The sequence below is a fragment of the Notechis scutatus genome, chromosome 2, assembly GCF_049901735.1.
Source record: "Notechis scutatus isolate UNSWTSFEM ecotype Mainland chromosome 2, rNotScu1.2, whole genome shotgun sequence".
NCBI classification, from domain to species: domain Eukaryota; kingdom Metazoa; phylum Chordata; class Lepidosauria; order Squamata; family Elapidae; genus Notechis; species Notechis scutatus.
In genome coordinates, this window is record NC_142010.1 from 75733943 (window position 1) to 75750291 (window position 16349).

Sequence of the window (16349 nt, forward strand, 5' to 3'; positions counted from 1 at the left end):
CAGCGGTAACAACTCCTGACAGCCCCAGCCGGATACCTCAGCGGAGCCCGGGCGGTGCGAGCCTCGTTTCCTTGGGAGCTGGGAGAAGGCTGGCTGCTCCTTTCAGCTTCACGGGATTCGTTTCCACGGTAGACAAAAGTGCCTCAAAAAAAAAAAAGTGCAAAAGTGGAAGGCGTGCGGAAGAGGGGGCGAGTATATAACAAACTATATTTTGAGTGGAAATGTTGGGGGGTTGTCTTATACGCCGGGTCGTCTTATACGCCGGCATATACGGTAATCATTAGGAAGGCAAAGGGGGTTGGAACCATCAGAACTTCAAAATCATAAGTTGCTCTGTGAAGGTCTGTTGTAATTTTGAAGGGTTGCTAGGTGACCAGACATTAAATGAAGATTGCCTGTACCCGTGCCTACTATACAGTATAGTATTGTATTTTTTTCTCTTTGCTTCTTATAGCCAGATTGTAACTGGTATCCAGCATATGTTATCGCACACAATCAGAACACACAAGGAGGGGATGGTGTGAAGCAGTTTACCAAGGAATCTGGTAAGAGCTTTCGATTTCTTTCACAGCATACTAGAATACCTTTTTCAGCGCTGCTGTACCTAGCTCTCATTTTTAGGATCCATTGGCTTGTTAATGGATTCACTCATGTGGGAAATTTGTGAATCATTTGGAGAGTCTCCACGACTCCATTAAATAAGAACATTATGAGTCTGTCTTTCGGACATTTCCTTGATTTGACCTCAGGGTGCTCCGAGTTCATTCTAGTTTGGTTGGGTGTTTAAATCTGGAGAGAGGAGAGCCACAGCTTGCCATTTGGAATATTTTCTGTTCTTTTATAGCTACAGTGAATTCTTTAATGTTTGCTTTCACATACACACAAAGGCATTCAAAATGTTTCTGTATGTCAGTTATTGTATATCAGTCAATACATTCTGAATTCCAAAGGATACAAGAGTGCTTAATAAACAGGAGTGAGGATTTGGGTGACAGATCCATTTCACCTGGAATGCTGTGCAAGCTGGCAAGTCTTGGCTAGGAGAATTAGGGCCTTGGTAATACAGGTAATCCTCAAGTTATGACCACAATTGAGCCCAAAATTTATGTTGTTAAGTGAGGCATTTGTTAAATGAGTTTTGCCCCATTTTACAACCTTCCTTGCCACCATTGTTAAGTGAATCACTGAAGTTGATTAACCCGGTTGTTAAGTGAACCTGGCTTCCCCATTGACTTTGCCTGTCAGAAGGTCTCAAAAACTGATCACAGGATACAGCAACCATTATAAATAATGAACCAGTTGCCAAAAAACTGAATTTTTAATTACGTAACCATGGGGAGACTGCAAAGGGCGTAACTCTGAGAAATGGTCGCAAGTCTGTTATAACTTTGAATGGTCGCTAAGTGAACTGTTGTAAGTCGAGAACTACCCATACAAGATTTGAACACTATTTTAATACATATGTTTGCTTTTCAGACCCCACAGGTCTCGGGTTACCTAAAGCTCAAAAACCCATTTAACTTTGTGGTGATCTGTGTAACCTGGCAGAAGCAAAAGAGCATCGTGTGTGTTAATCCATCTCAACACTTTTACTTCTGGACATTGGTCGCATTTATTTGTGTGTCAAAAAAGATCCATGCCACTTGGATGCTTGAGAATAATAAGCAGGATTTTTTGAAACTGAACGGCTACCAAGAAGCAACCGTGACCTAGAGTTTTTGGGAAATCTCTCTTTTTGAAACTTCCAGGTCTTGTTTTCTCTCGGCATTTGATCCACAACTTTTTTTTCTCCTACATTCAAGGATTTCAGCTGTAAGAGAACAACCGTTGAGCCCCAGCAGAGAAGACTAGGAATTCTGGGTTAACAGGACCTATGTTGAGATGATTCTCTTACAGTCAGGCAGCTGTAGATCTAGGATGTGGCAATTTTGCATTTGTTGGCTGTGGAATCGTGCTTTGGGCCTGTACAAGTTTGGGATTCAATGTTCACTCAAGGACAGAGAAAAAAAAAATCTTCCTGTGTCTGTTTAAATAATGTATAGGAAAGTTACTTTTCCTACACTGAATGAATTTTATATATATATATATATTCACACGCACATTAAAACTTGTAGATGTCAATAAATATTTTAACCCCAGGTGAATGTTAATTTGAGTTGAAAACTGTTTAATACTGCTTTAATTATCCCTCCAGCTACCCCTAAAAATATGGCGACCCTTTTTGCTCCCTCTTAATTGGAATAATATACCAGTTCATCATTGCGTGCAAGTTGCTTAATAAAATTATATGTTTATTTAAACGGCTCAGTGGAAAAAGGCTTCAGATTTCAATTCCCTGGTCCTGTTTCGTCCCATTCCTAGTTACTATTGATCCTATTGGGTGGACTAGATAGATTTGTTCCCTGATCTAACAGTTCAGTTCTAATTTCCTTTTGCTGATGAAAGGTTATTCTTTGGCCCTCCCATGATTTAAGTGGGAGACAAGTATGAAGAATGGTCTCTCTCTCTCTCTTTTTAGATTACTGATCCCAATCTTATGAAATGCTGAACCAGCCAAGCATTTTTCAAAGTGTGCTGCGACATAAATTGCTTATTACAATTGCATGCTCCTCTAAAACATGGAATATATATATATGCTCATTTGAAAATAGAATTCATGTTCACCAGTAAGCACATAATTGAGAAATAATTGAGTGTTTTCTTTTTCTTTATAAAATAAAGGAAAGGAAAAATAATTTCAGAATGTTCACAGTGCAAAGAAAAATGCAGTGTTTGAAGAATCTGTAAAAACCTCTAAATAAAAACATTTTCACTGAGTTTACTTTTTGTCACAGGTCTTTCAGTTATTACAGAGTACATTGTAGGAAGATGTGAAAGAAGAGATAATAGGATATTTGGTCTGTCTACAGTCTCTAAATGGAGATGTCTTTATAAAACTTTTTGAGAAGTTCTAAGTAGAAGCTGCTGCTGTATTTATGCAGGCCAATATTTTACCAATTATTCTGGTTTCAAAAAAGCTTTTGAAAAATTGTGTAAAATTATGTTAACTACCGTATTTATCGGCGTATAACACGCACAGGCGTATAACACGCATCTTCATTTTAAGAGGGAAATTTCAGGAAAAAAAATTAAATTTCTAAATAAAAACTTTGAAGCAAAATAAGGGTAGCTCAGAACTTTTTTTTTATTAATATTATTACCACTTATAAGGTAAATCAGTGGTCCCCAACCTTTTTTGTACCAGGGACCGGTTTCAAGCAGAAAATTTTTGCAAGGACCGGGGAAGAGAAGAGAAGGAGGCTTCGCTCTCTCGCTGCTCCACCATCCAAGGAAGAAACTGCTTCAAAGAAGCGGGGGCTTTTCCTGTCGCCGCAGCTATTCCGAGCGCCCGTTTCACCCCCACTCCCACCCGCCGCGCTTCAATCCACAGTGTCCCATTCTGCCTGCCTGCCTGCCTGCCTTAGTTTCTGGTTGTTTGGGAGCAGCTTCGGCTGAGAATAATAACTATTCGCCTCTTTTACTCAGCCGAAGCTGTTCCGATTCAACCATTAACGAAGGCAGGCAGGCAGGCAGAACGGAGCACTGCGGGCGGGCGGGCGGGCGGGCGGACGGGTGGGGTGGGGAGAAACGGGCGCTTCAGGGAAGCTGCGGCGACAGGAAAAGCCCCCGCTTCTTTGAAGCAGTTTCTTCCTGTGCTGGTGGAGGAGCGAGAGAGCGACTGAGAGAGCTGACCCAGAGAGAAGGACAGGCTTCGGTTGCTTCCTCCCTCCCCTTCTTTCATTTGTGTCCTTGATCCCCGATCCCAGCAGCATTCACCGAAGGTGAAGAAAGCCGCCATTTTTTTAAAAAAAAATTCTTTGCGGCCCGGTAGAGAGTGCTCCACGGCCCGGTACCAGTCCGCGGCCCGGTGGTTGAGGACCCCTGAGGTAAATAATGCAAAATAATGCCCTCTGCTCGCACCGCCCGGCCTCCGCTCGCACCGCCCGGCCTCCGCTGGCTTCTTAACATTATATCGGCGTATAACACGCATACATCATTTGCCCCCTATTTTCAGGGGGGGGGAAGTGCGTGTTATACGCCGATAAATACGGTATATTCAGTTTAATAAAATACAGGTTTTCCTGGGCAGTGCCTAGAGTTCTGTATCTGAGTTTTGCTCTTATGAAATATTTTCTTTGTGGCATGCTTGTTTTTATTGCTATGAAAGGAAATAGAGGTATGTGGTATGCCCCCCAAACAATTCTCTGCAATATTGATAAAGAGGGGGGAAAGGTGTTCACACACAGCTGGAACTTTTCTGAATGTGGATATTATGAAAATAAATTCAGGGAAAAGCACTGCTGCCTTTTCTACCCTTAAGAATTCATGCTTGAAATCATGGAGAATATATTTAGCTCAATATAGTGTCTATCACACATGTGCTTTTGGTGCCTGGCATTCTGGGTCCAACATTGTGAGCTATAAACCTAGAAATTGTCTATTCAACCCTGCAAACATGAGTGCTAATATATCTGAACTATCAAAATCCAGAAAAATTCTAGAAGGCAGGAAAAAAAAGGTACAGCAGACAATTAAATTATGGATGTCATTTAGTGAGCATTCAGAGCCCTGCAGCCCATATACAGCAGTCTTTTTTCAGCTTCTGCCATTGAATGTGGAATCATCACCTATATATTTTATATGTGTGTATGAAAGTTAATGTGTAAACTGTATGCACACATGGCCTTTCCAAGAAGCAATGTGATATATCCGATACGGTCAAACCTAAAATCCCGATTCTTTCATAATACGAAAATGGTTGCATGATGAAAGTAGTAAAAAAGATCCGTATGGAAAGAGTCTCTCACAACGGAAGTGCACTGAGAATTTGCAGTTTTTATTAGGCAATGTTCTTAGAAGATGTGGAGGTTAGAGAGGCTGCTGGGATCTTGGGACTAAAAGGAAGAAATGCATCTCTGCAGAGGTTGTAGTGAAGTAGCCGAATGCACTAAAGAACTACTCCACTGCCTTGCAGTCTTAGGCCAGGTCCCACTCGTATGGAGTTTTCAGATCTAACCGTCATTCTGATGCATTTTCCTTGCCCCCAAATCCTTTCCTCTCGTTCCTCCACTATCAGAAAGAGAGTCAGTCATTTAAGAAATTCCAGTTCATAAATTCTCCAGATGGGGTCTCTAGTCTACATTTTAAGGAAGGGAGGCAAACTGCCCTTTATCCAGAGATGCCAGAAGTATTAATTCCATCTATATTAGAAGGCTCGTCTTATTTTCAGTAGAACTGTGTATAAACCAGATGGTTAGTAAGGATCGTAGAAAGGAGATCAAAGGGTGCAATTTCTGTTTCTTAACCACAAAGACTTACAACAGATTTGCAGCCTTTAAGGTGTCATAAGAGACTCTTGATTATGTGCCTGAATTCTGATTAATAATTCTTTTGCTAGAACCAAAATAACATAGCAATTTAAAACAACAAAATTAAGTGGAAAATCCTTAATGAACATAGTATTTAATGTTCATCCAATGTTAGAAATGAGTTGCTAAATTGCTAAAAATAAACTAGATTGACTTTAATACTGTGAAAATGGGCCAATGTATAGCTTGTAATTTTTTTAAAAAAATCTTAATTTTGTTGCCCCAAAGGTGCTTTTTCAAGAGGCAGCTGGACTTTCTGTTTTTTTCTTTGAAGATATTTCACTCCTGAAGAAGCTTCTTGGATGAGAAGCAAAATGTCTTCAAAGAAAAAACAGAAAGTTCAGTTGCCTCTTGAAAAAGCATAACCTTGGACAACCATGGATGACCAAGAATCACAGACACCTTAATTTTGTTGTTTTTAAAATTTATACAATATATTCTGCTTCAATATGTTAACAATGAAAGGAAGGAATAGTTTTCCTTTTTCTTTAGTACCATAATATACTAGAGATGCAAAACCAAAAGATTTTCTTTTGTTACTCATGCTCAAGTAACAGATTTTGAAGCAGTATCAGAAGTTACTAAAATGGTTTCCCAATACATATTGGTTCCATCTTGTGGAAATTAAAGCTATCATTGAGTCAACTGAAATCAACATACTTTTATAAAGTTGCGCTTGAAAATACGTTAGTTAAGATTAAGAATTTTGATATGAATATTTAGCAATATTAGTATGTAAACTGCCACCCTGTCAGGTAAATTCTAACTGAACCTTATTTTAGCTTTGAATAAAAGATATTTGCATGTTCAATTATTTGACAGAAGAAAATGAATATGTCTGGATATGTCTGCAGCTTGTCTCCCCCCCTCCCCCACCCCCGAATCCATCTTCATTTGTATGGAGTCTACCCATTTCTGTTTTTCCTCATATATCTTATGATATCATTCTTTACAGTGGAAACATTTGTCCGGTGAAACCACCTCATCACAGGCTTTCCCTGAGGATTAACCAAAAATTTCTCAAAATTCCACTTAATGTCATGGATCTTCAAAGGTGACCAGAAGAGTCTCGTTGTGTCACCAAAAGTTTCCACAACTGGTGGACAGGAGTTCTACCAGGAAAAAAAAAAGTTAAATTTTGTTAGTGTTTCTAAAATTAGAATTGTGAGGTTTTTTTCATCTTTAATTTAATGGCCATAGGTATGGTAGTATGGAGAGAGAGGGAGAAATTTAGAATACTGGGAATAAAATCTATAAGACAGCATACTTTATTTCAATAATATTTGAATTTCTAAGAGGCTTAAAATGTTTATTGCGAAGTTACGAATGCAGGAGTATATTTGTAGCTCAGGGTTGAAATGAGGAGTTCTTGGTACTCACTGAGCTTGATTGTTTTCTTGCAGACATTTTATTACCCATGCAAGGTAATATCATCAGATAGGTTATCTAGTTTGGGTAATGAAATGTTTGCAAGAAAACAATCAAGCTCAGAGAGCATCAACGACCCCTTGTTATGAAATTATATATTCTATTCCAAGCTGATTCGCTGTTGCTTTGTAGAATGATCCTTAAAATTCAGTTATCCCTCACTTTCTAAGCAATTCCACCTTAATTTTGGTTTGCATAAATAACATATATTTTGGGTTCTACATTGCTCTGTCTTGAATAATATTTTCTGCTGCATTAAGACTTCCAATTATCACAAGGGAGAAAGGTAATTTTTTACTCATTCTCTGCAGCTCTCCAGTATCACAACACCTAGAAGATTTTCCATCCCTCCAGAGGAAATTTTTTGGAAGAAATAAATAAAAATATTGGGAGAATTTTGCCTTCCATCCATATGCCTACAGGAACATTGCATAAGTAGACAAAATTTTAAGATTGAGGCATTAGACGTTTGTCCCTAATATCACCCAAATCTTATTGTTCATCTGTGAAACAGTGCAGTCAATACAAACCTTCAGGAAGGTGTAAATTTGCTGTTCATTTTCCCCATTTACGTCACCTTTTTGAAAGAGTTGGAAATTGGGAACATAGCCTCCCCCTGGTCTGACATATCTGGAACAAAAGAAGAACATTAATAGAAACAAGAAATGCAACAAGAACTTCTCACTTCTATATTAGACCTGATACAAGAGCCCTTGTATCTATCTGGCTGTGCAGCTATTAATATGCCTTTTTAAAAAAAAAAAAAAAAAAAACCCATTGCTTGGAGTTCAAAGTTGCATGGGTAAGACACATGCAGTGCAAATCCTTTTACGTCACAACCCTTAAAGCTCCAACAACTCAGTATTGAAATTGCTGGCAAACTGCTGAATATAAATGTTTTGATTTTGGGGGGTAGGGATGTCAAACAAAAGTGACATGTTTGGCTTAATGCATCTAATCCATGGCAAAGTTGAGGGACTTTCTAAAAATATAATCTGTGAAAGTAGCTCGTCATTTTACTAATTTAAGTCTTCAAGCATCTCCAAAACTACCCTATATAAGTGTGGCCCGTGGATACCAAATTCTCATCTATTCTTGGATGAAAAGTTCCATTGGTTGCCCAATTTTCATTAAGATCAATGAAAGGATCAGTGTAATGGCTGGTTCCAGACTGATAAAATAATGAGACCATTGATTAATTAACCAGCTGCAGGCCCAGTTATTAATGAAAATATTAAGTGGCTTTCTAGTGGAAAGTAGTTCAAAAGAAAACAGAGAAGTTTCTCCCTTAACTTGTGGGACACGCTGGTTTTCAATGGGAACAAATTTATTTGTCAGAATCCTACTAGGAACTTTTTTTTTCAATAAGTCTTCTGAAAGAGGCTGAGAAGTGTGTTTGGAGAGTAATCATTTCTGGCTTAGGAACAGCCCAAAGAGCCTAACAATGGGAAAGACTTAGGCTACCTCAATACAAGCTAGGAGTAGCATAGTCAGGAAGGCATTTCTTGCATAAACTCACTTTATTCCTTGAAGGATTTCAGAATTCTGTCCAGGTTCTTGTTTTCCAAATTGATTGCATGGGAAGCCTAGGATAACCAGTCGGTCAGTTCTCAGTGAATTTTGTAGTGCATTCAGTTCTGTTAGATAAAGCAAGAGGATTCTTCAGCAATAGGACTGTAATTTGAACATCCTATCAGCTCATGAACATTCTATTGAGCATTGCTGAACTTTCTGTAAGGCATTTCACATAGCCACAATCTTTGCTATCTTAAATTTGAAATGACTTTTTTTTAACAAATCACAGCATAGGGCTCTTTTTCTCCTTGCCCTGACAAATCTTCATGGTGATTGTAAAGGAGAGGCCTAAATGGACAGCAAAGAGATGATCTGTCCCTTCCTTGTTCTTTTTGAAAGAAGAAAACTGTTATCTGACCATCATATGGTCAGCCGTGGTGGTGCAGTACTCCAGGCTACTTCTGCTGACTGCCAGCTGCCAGCAGTTTGACAACTTGTTTCTCACCAACTCAAGGTTGACACAGCCTTCCGAGGTCAGTGAACCCATACTGTTGGGGACAATATGCTGACTCTGTAAACCACTTAGAGAGGGCTGTAAAACACTGTGAAGCGGTATATACTGTAAGTCTAAGTGCTATTGCTATATAGGGATGTCAAACTCAAGGCCCGTGGGCTGTATGCAGCCTGCAGGGTGCTTAAATCTGGCCTGTGGGGCTGGCTTACAAAGGACAAAGGATCAGCCTGTGCCTCTGGCAGCCAAAATGGGGCATGCCGTTTTGGGCTTGGACAGCCTTCTGCAGCACTTTGCCGGCCAAAATGGGGTGCTGGGGAGCACATGGCCTCCACATGCCCCATTTTGGCCAGCAGGGTGCTACAAGAGGCGTCCATCTCCCCTCCCCCCAGCTGGAGGAGATTGAGGAGGAGGAGGAGAAATACAATGCTGATTCAACCCTTGAAGAAATCCACTTTGACGCCCGTGATATAGAACAAGCAACAAAACTTCCTGTTGGAGGTTGAGGGATGGGCTGGTTCTGCACCACAGTGGTCCAATGACTGTCATAACACCAAGAAAGGGGATGAGGTAGAAGTTCCTGTTGCTGAGAAATGACATGCCTGCAGCTCCAGAGAAAACACTATGATAAAAATATCTTTGGAGCCTTTTCTTTGGAGCAAAAGGCTAAACCAGGAGATGACTGGCTTGGTTTCCCAAGCCCTGGAATGAAGGAATGACAGGGAACATCACTGATCTGAGATCAGTACAACCGCCATTTTGGAGTGGCCTAAACTGGGACAAGTCCATTGTCATGACTTTTAATATACAAGATATCCCCCTAAACCTTAGATGGCTTAATACAATATAGTTTCATTGCTGGTTTTTCCTTCACAGTACTCCATGAAATGTAATGTTGTGGAAAAGAGCCATCATCCATCTTATTATATATCACAACTTACTGCTGCCAGTAAAAGTACGTGGATATACCAAAGTCGTTACCAGAAGTCAAATTCAACATGAGGAAGTCTTTATTCTAACTCTCAACCTTCAATGACTGATAAAATCTGGACTATGGGATGCAATTATTGAATACTTCTGAGCATTTCCATTTCTATCTGGGTGTAAATATAAAGTTGCTAGAGTTTTGCAACAGATTGTGTTAGAATGTACTTCTCTTCTTAGTTCAAGTTCTTACCAAGATATTGTTGTGTGAGTCCTCAGTAAGTGGCCACATTTACAAAGAGGATATACTTCCCCACATAATTCTGGAAGGCGATGTATTCACCAGTTAAAGAGAGAGCCCCGTAATCATGGGCTGATCCTTTAACTGAGTCATAGCAATCCACCTGGAAGACAGGACAAGACATAATAGTCAGTGGTAATTTTAACAACTGGTTCTCTGCCCTAATTATTTCTTCCAACAACCAGTTCACCAAACTGATCAGAAAGTTAACAACCGGTTCTCCTGAAGTGGTGTGAACTGGCTGAATCCCACCACTGATAATAGTCCTACTTCCATGAGCTCTAACTTGTGGTCCAGATTCCCACACCAACTGCAGTTCGGTTTAGTATCTTGTCTATAACCCAAGCTCCAGCTCCTGAAATGGAACAGGCTCTTTAATTTCATCAGAAGCTTTCATCAGCAAAAAAAGCATGAAACGTATTGAGGTAATATCTCAATATATGTTACAATCATACTTGCTAAAGTCTTCACCTTTCAAGACAATGAATGTGTAAAGGGAAAGAAGCACAACCTAGAAGCAAATTAATGGATATAAGAAACATTTCAACTTAAAGGACAAAGGAAGACGCCACAACTGCTCTCTTTCATGGAACTCCTTCAGGAGGTTTGGAAGCTGGCAGAAGTCTCTCCAGTACTAAATCAGAGGTTTACAGTAGAATAACAGAGTTCTAGTCTGTTCTAGTCCAACCCCCTGATCAGGTAGGAAACCCTATACCATTTCAGCCAAGTGATTGTCCAATCTCTTCTTTAAAATTTCCAGTTTTGGAGCATTCAGGATGTCATGTTTAACCTACTAACATTAAAAATAGCTACATCAGACAAATTTCTTGAACCTTTTTGTTTGTATGAATTGTTCCTGAACAAAAGAAATTAAGTAACAGGAATTACTTAAACAAAATCACATTTATCACTCAGCTATATATGTAGGATCCATGGAAAGAAAAGAAAAAGAAAAATCTTACATCAGCTTTCCTCTACTAGAGGAAAGTGTTAAACTTTAACTCTCAACCATAATTCCCAGAAACCACTATAGAGGCTCAAGTCCAATGTATTCAGAGTGTGTCAAATTGAGAGCAAACTATTCTGTCTTTAATACAACTCAATGCTTTGAAGCATAGCTAGCTGCCTAGAGCTAAATGTAACTATAGGTTTGGAAGGCCAGTAGAAATAATAGGAACAGAACTAGTGGCATTTTGTTCCCATTAAAACATTTCCTTTGACAAAGTGTGCAGCAACCATGCACACAAATCTTTGTTCCGTTTCATGCACTTTTTGGTTTTCCTTTTACCAAATTGGCAAAACAGTGTAAACATGGTCCAAAATGAATGACTAATTTGCAATTTGAGATATACTGAAAAGCTGGAACACTCTTACTCTTATCAGCATTGTTTTAAAAACCGCCTGAAAAGATAAAGGTGAAGCCTTTTCATCAACATGGCATATTTTACTTTTTGAAGTTTTGGCTGTTAGGAAGACATTAACATCTCTGGGAAACATTTGTGGGGACTGCATGTTTAACCTCAGATGAATTTCATATCTTAAAGAAATGTATTAATAATATGAAAATGCAGTGGCTTTAGATTATTCCAGTTAATTTACATTCAATTTAAAAAAAAAAACAGGTGGAACAAACACCATGTATGTTTAATTCACTTTTAATAAATAAGGATATAATATAGGTTATAAGATTGCTTAACATGCTAAGCTGGAATATTAATTTAATCTGTAGTTCCTTATTGTGTACAGTGCTTCCACTAATGTATGCAATATTCCATGTCATCTTGGCATAACAATTATGCATCTATTATGCCCAGTCTAGACTTTATGACATATAAAACACTAGATTACAAAGTCTGGTTTCTTCACTTCTAAAATGGTATCCATTTTAGGGCAAATGTCATTGTAAATAGCAAGCTTCAGTTAAAGAATAAGTTGACAATTTACCATCTCTTTCCTCAGCCTTTGTAAAAGGCAATGTACCAGTCAGTAAATTACATAAATTTAGAAATTCTTAACCCTACATTACTTCAAGTCTCTTGTTCAGAATATTTTATTTCAATTTTATTTAGTTTAGCAAAGTTTTCGATTTGGGAGGGAAACTTGGCATTTGACACTGACTAGCAAATTGGTATACTGTAAAATGCCAAATTTCATACTATTAACTTGAGCTAATTGTTTTTAGAGAAAGAAAAGGCACTGGTGAAAAAGTATCAAGAAATAAGATTTCCTATTTTTCCCTAGCAAAGATGCCAACAAGACAGAATTTCGTTTTCTCTCTCCCACTGTCTCTCCTGTCTCTCTCTGTGTGTCTCTCTTTCTCTGTCTCTCTCCCTCTCTCTCCCACCCTCCTTCCCTCTTCCTTTCCCTCTCCCTTCCTCTCTCTCTCCAAACAATGCATGGCAAGATGAAATTTGCTTTGATTGGGCTAAATTAAAACATGTGGAAAAAAGTCTGAATTGATAAACTCTGAGGATTCTACATGAACGCTTTCCTTCCCCCCACATGTCAATGGAGATTTGCAAATCAGACTCAGATCTGAAATGTGACAAAAATAATTTTAAAAATGTGAATTAACCTAACTATAAAGAAGTCTTTTAAAATATGCAACCCCCCCCCCCACAACCCAACCACATTTTTGCACTGGAAAAAAAAAAAAGCAGTCGTCATCATTATTTTCCTTTGAGTTCTAGTTTGTCTTTGAGTGTTTATTTGCAAACCTAGGAAATCTTAATTATGACCAGCAACATTTTCCTCAGTACGAATACTGAGCTTATTACAAAATCATAGCCTACTTTCCCATATATGGTGCTCAAGATGATTCATATATATGGTACTCAAAACAGAGTTGGTAACCACGTTCTTCTCTAAGCGGAGCATCCAGTACTCCAGAATATATATGTAATCTTGTATGTATCCATTTCATGTATTCATAACCATGTTTATACTTATACCTGTTATCTTATAATCGCTTGACAAAATAAAATAAATAAATAAATAAAGAATATACAAGTAGGCTAAAGTAGATTGTTCCTGAAATCAAGAAACACTAGAAGATCCTACCTTGCCTCGATCTGGGATTGGTTGAGAATTAGGAGCATACGAGCAGGATCTTGGTGCCTCATGTTGATGAGATAACTGAAGTCCTGTCAAAATCTGATTCAGAATCAAAGTAATAAGGCAATTTTGTAGCAAATCATGTACATATTAAGAGCAATTATAATGCTTTAGCATTTCCTGTGTGTGAAAGGGTGCATATTATATTATTTATCTAATTATATAAATAACTTTATATATTATATAGAGACCATACCATCACAATTCTAGACATGTTTACTATTTTTTTTCTGACAAATGGCTGTAAGAAATAGTAATTCATTATCAACAGGTTATGCAACTAAATTCCATTGAGACTCTCAGTATTTACACCCAGCTAAGTGTATAGGTTAGACTCTAGCATGAGTTGCACAATCATCTTTGTACACTCAGGGGTAACACACTCAGGGATAATGTCATTATTATATATCATGTGTATATCCACCCAATTTTGTTGCCACCCAGAGAGGCAGATTGGTAGAAAGTATAACGCCTGGAAAACAGCAACCTGGATAGGAGAAATCTGGTTATCCCCACTGTTGATCTTCTTACTCTTCTTTATGAAACAATACTTTTTTAATTTTTTAAAAAAATATTCAGGTGACCAAAAAAAAGAAATCAAGTATAACTTCTTATTAGAAGAAGGAAAACACATTATACAGACAGTCCTTGACTTACAACAGCTCATTTAGGGACCTTTCAAAGTTGCAATGGCATTGAAAACAGTGACATATGACCATTTTTTACAGTTACGACTGTTGCAAAATCCTCATAGTCACACGATCAGAATTTAGACGCTTGACAACTGACTCATATTTATGACGGTTGCAGTGTCCCAGGGTCAAGTGTTCACCTTTTGCCACCTTCCTACAAGCTAATTCAATGGGAAAACCACTTAACAACCATGTGATTAAATTAACAACTGCAGTGATTCACTTAACAACGGTGGCAGTAAAGGTCGTAAAACAGGGCAAAATTCACTTTTAAAATGTCTCGCTTAGCAACAGAAATGTTGGGCACAATTGCAGTCATAAGTCGAGGACTACGGTAGCTGTATGCGTAAGGGTGTGCGATAGATTTGGAAAGATTTTTATTAATATTCCAGAATAATAATAATCTTGTTTTCAGCCCAATCCTAAATACCTGAAGCAACTGAAAAAAAATTCCAGGTTATTCAGGAAAAATATGCTGTAACAAATGTGTTATCCTTGAAGGTGCCACAAAACTTTTGAGATGTTAATTCTGTTCTCACATAGACCTTACTGCTTAAAAGTGGAGCCAGAATCTTATTAACGAATGGTTTCCACACTGATTAAATACATGTTTATGTGCTCTGAGAATGCAATATTTTGCCTGCCAGTTTATGTACTCTGAGAATATAATAGTTTACTTGCCAGAAGGCTGGCTGGGGAATTCTGGGAGTTGAAGTCCGCACATATTAAAATTACTGAATTTGAGAAACACTAGTTGACAAGATAGATTGGCCACTAAACTTGCTCTGTTAGCACTGGCAGCTTTCACTGCTCTTCTGACCTCAGCACAGTCGCAATGTTTGCCAGAGTTTGCCTGTGCAAATAACACAGTTCTTGGTGGAAAAAAGTCCTTTGACGATGATCTGTGTTCAATACAGGCGGCCACGTAGAAGAGTGCCACCATATCTGTTTTGCTAATTGCAGCACACTCCTGGAACAGTTTTTTCTTTGCTGGGTTAATATTCACCTCCCCAGGGAGAGCTGTAATCCTGAGTTCCTTTCTTACTTCCAGGCTCTCCCTTTCTCTGCTTGGACAGGTGAGAGAAAGACCTTGAAAAAGATGCGTCCATCTTTTCTTTCCCATCATCGTTAATATCGTGTTGAATTGTACTTTTGAAAGAAAAATGACTTTCAATTTATTTCACAGCCACCCTGCAGGGTAGAGAGCTAGCCTTTCATGTTACACCAAAGTGTATTTGCAGCTCAGGTTTACCTGGTGCCCAGCCCAGCAGCATCGGCAGAGCCTGAATCCTAGATGAAATTTACAAGATTGCGTTTATTTAATCGGGCTGAAAAATGTGCCCATATCTCCTGTCTTGTTGAATCAAGCCTACTGAGGTCGCAAATTGCTTTCATTGTAGCCAACAGATAAAAATCTCAGGGGTGAAAGGACGGCATGCTAAACTATTGCTAGGCAAACACCTTCATTACCTTTCACTGGTTGTTGGGCAACTGCTGGTTCATGCTGGGAGAAATACCTTCTTTATCCTTTGGTGTAGCCTGACAGAAGAGGTTCACACGTGGGTCTTATCGTAATAAATAAATGCCAACCCCCGATACACTTTGTGACAATATACAACGCTATAACAACGCTGAAATAAAATAATGCCAGATGGCTAAACTAAGTTGGGATTCATTTCAGTCTTTCTCTTTCTAACAGCGTGACTCTGGAGGAGTGGATTTAGCCCTCATTTAACCAGTTTGGATTGACTGCTAGTACCTACAGATTCCTAAGATGTCTGCATCATTACTCTATCACAAATACTGTAAACCTCCAGAGCTGCAGGCAAACACTGTCTGGCGTGAAAACCGGAACGCATCACCTGCCTGGTCTGATTATATTCTTCTACCCAATTCAGAAACCTCCCTCCTTGACACAGCGCTACGATGTCTTACCTCCTGTTGTTCCTGCCCCAGGCTGGGCTGAAATAAACCAGCCAAGAGCAAGGAAAGGATCCAGGCTCCTTTCAGTCTGCCCTTCATGGTTGGAAAGCAAGAGGGACAGGGCTCCTGCACCCCTGCCGGGCCTCGCTTCCACAGAAATCCGTGTGGCTGCTTGCTCTAGATGCTCTTTTGTCTTTCTCTCTCTTTCTCTCTGTGTCAACACGTTATCACCTTCCAGCTCAACAGCTAGTATAAAAAGGATGAAGCGAAGTACGGGTAGCCAATCATGAAGCAGCAGGGGACGAGGGCTGGCCCTTTTGATATTAACTATGTGGCTTCTGGGCTTTAGCATTCCTCAAAGTCTGAGGTGACAAATGTTGCCCGGATCCTTAAGACTAAATTCCTGTAAACTGGCATTAATGCTTCATTCAACAAGTGGTACTGGGTTAAAGAGAAAATCAGAGAACAGAGCATGATCCAAAGGGTCATTTAGAAGAAAGCTTTTAGAATAATATGACACTGTGATTTGTTGG

The 16349-nt window shown here is 39.0% G+C and overlaps 2 protein-coding genes across 28 annotated transcripts in view; one reads left to right on the top strand and one right to left on the bottom strand.

Moving 5' to 3' along the window:
* TNIP1 (TNFAIP3 interacting protein 1) overlaps window positions 1–2821 on the top strand; it is an 80397-nt gene extending 77576 nt beyond the window's left edge. For 24 of the 27 annotated variants that reach the window (XM_087955143.1, XM_087955138.1, XM_087955148.1 and 21 more), the window contains 2 exons: window positions 455–545; window positions 1477–2821. In XM_087955143.1, the coding sequence (XP_087811269.1) occupies window positions 455–545; window positions 1477–1520 (135 nt within the window). In that variant the 3' untranslated portion in view covers window positions 1521–2821. The remainder of the gene's footprint in view (window positions 1–454; window positions 546–1476) is intronic. The other 3 variants (XM_087955152.1, XM_087955150.1, XM_087955151.1) reach the window with 1 other exon arrangement.
* Window positions 2822–4855: 2034 nt separating this feature from the next.
* On the bottom strand, window positions 4856–16013 carry GPX3 (glutathione peroxidase 3). The gene is made up of 6 exons (XM_026686123.2): window positions 15829–16013; window positions 13148–13240; window positions 10040–10190; window positions 8356–8473; window positions 7367–7466; window positions 4856–6520 (listed from the first exon to the last, which is right to left on the bottom strand). The coding sequence occupies exons 1-6, from the start codon at window positions 15913–15915 to the stop codon at window positions 6314–6316; spliced, it is 756 nt and encodes a 251-aa protein (XP_026541908.1). The 5' UTR covers window positions 15916–16013; the 3' UTR covers window positions 4856–6313.
* Between the last annotated feature and the right edge of the window lie 336 nt (window positions 16014–16349).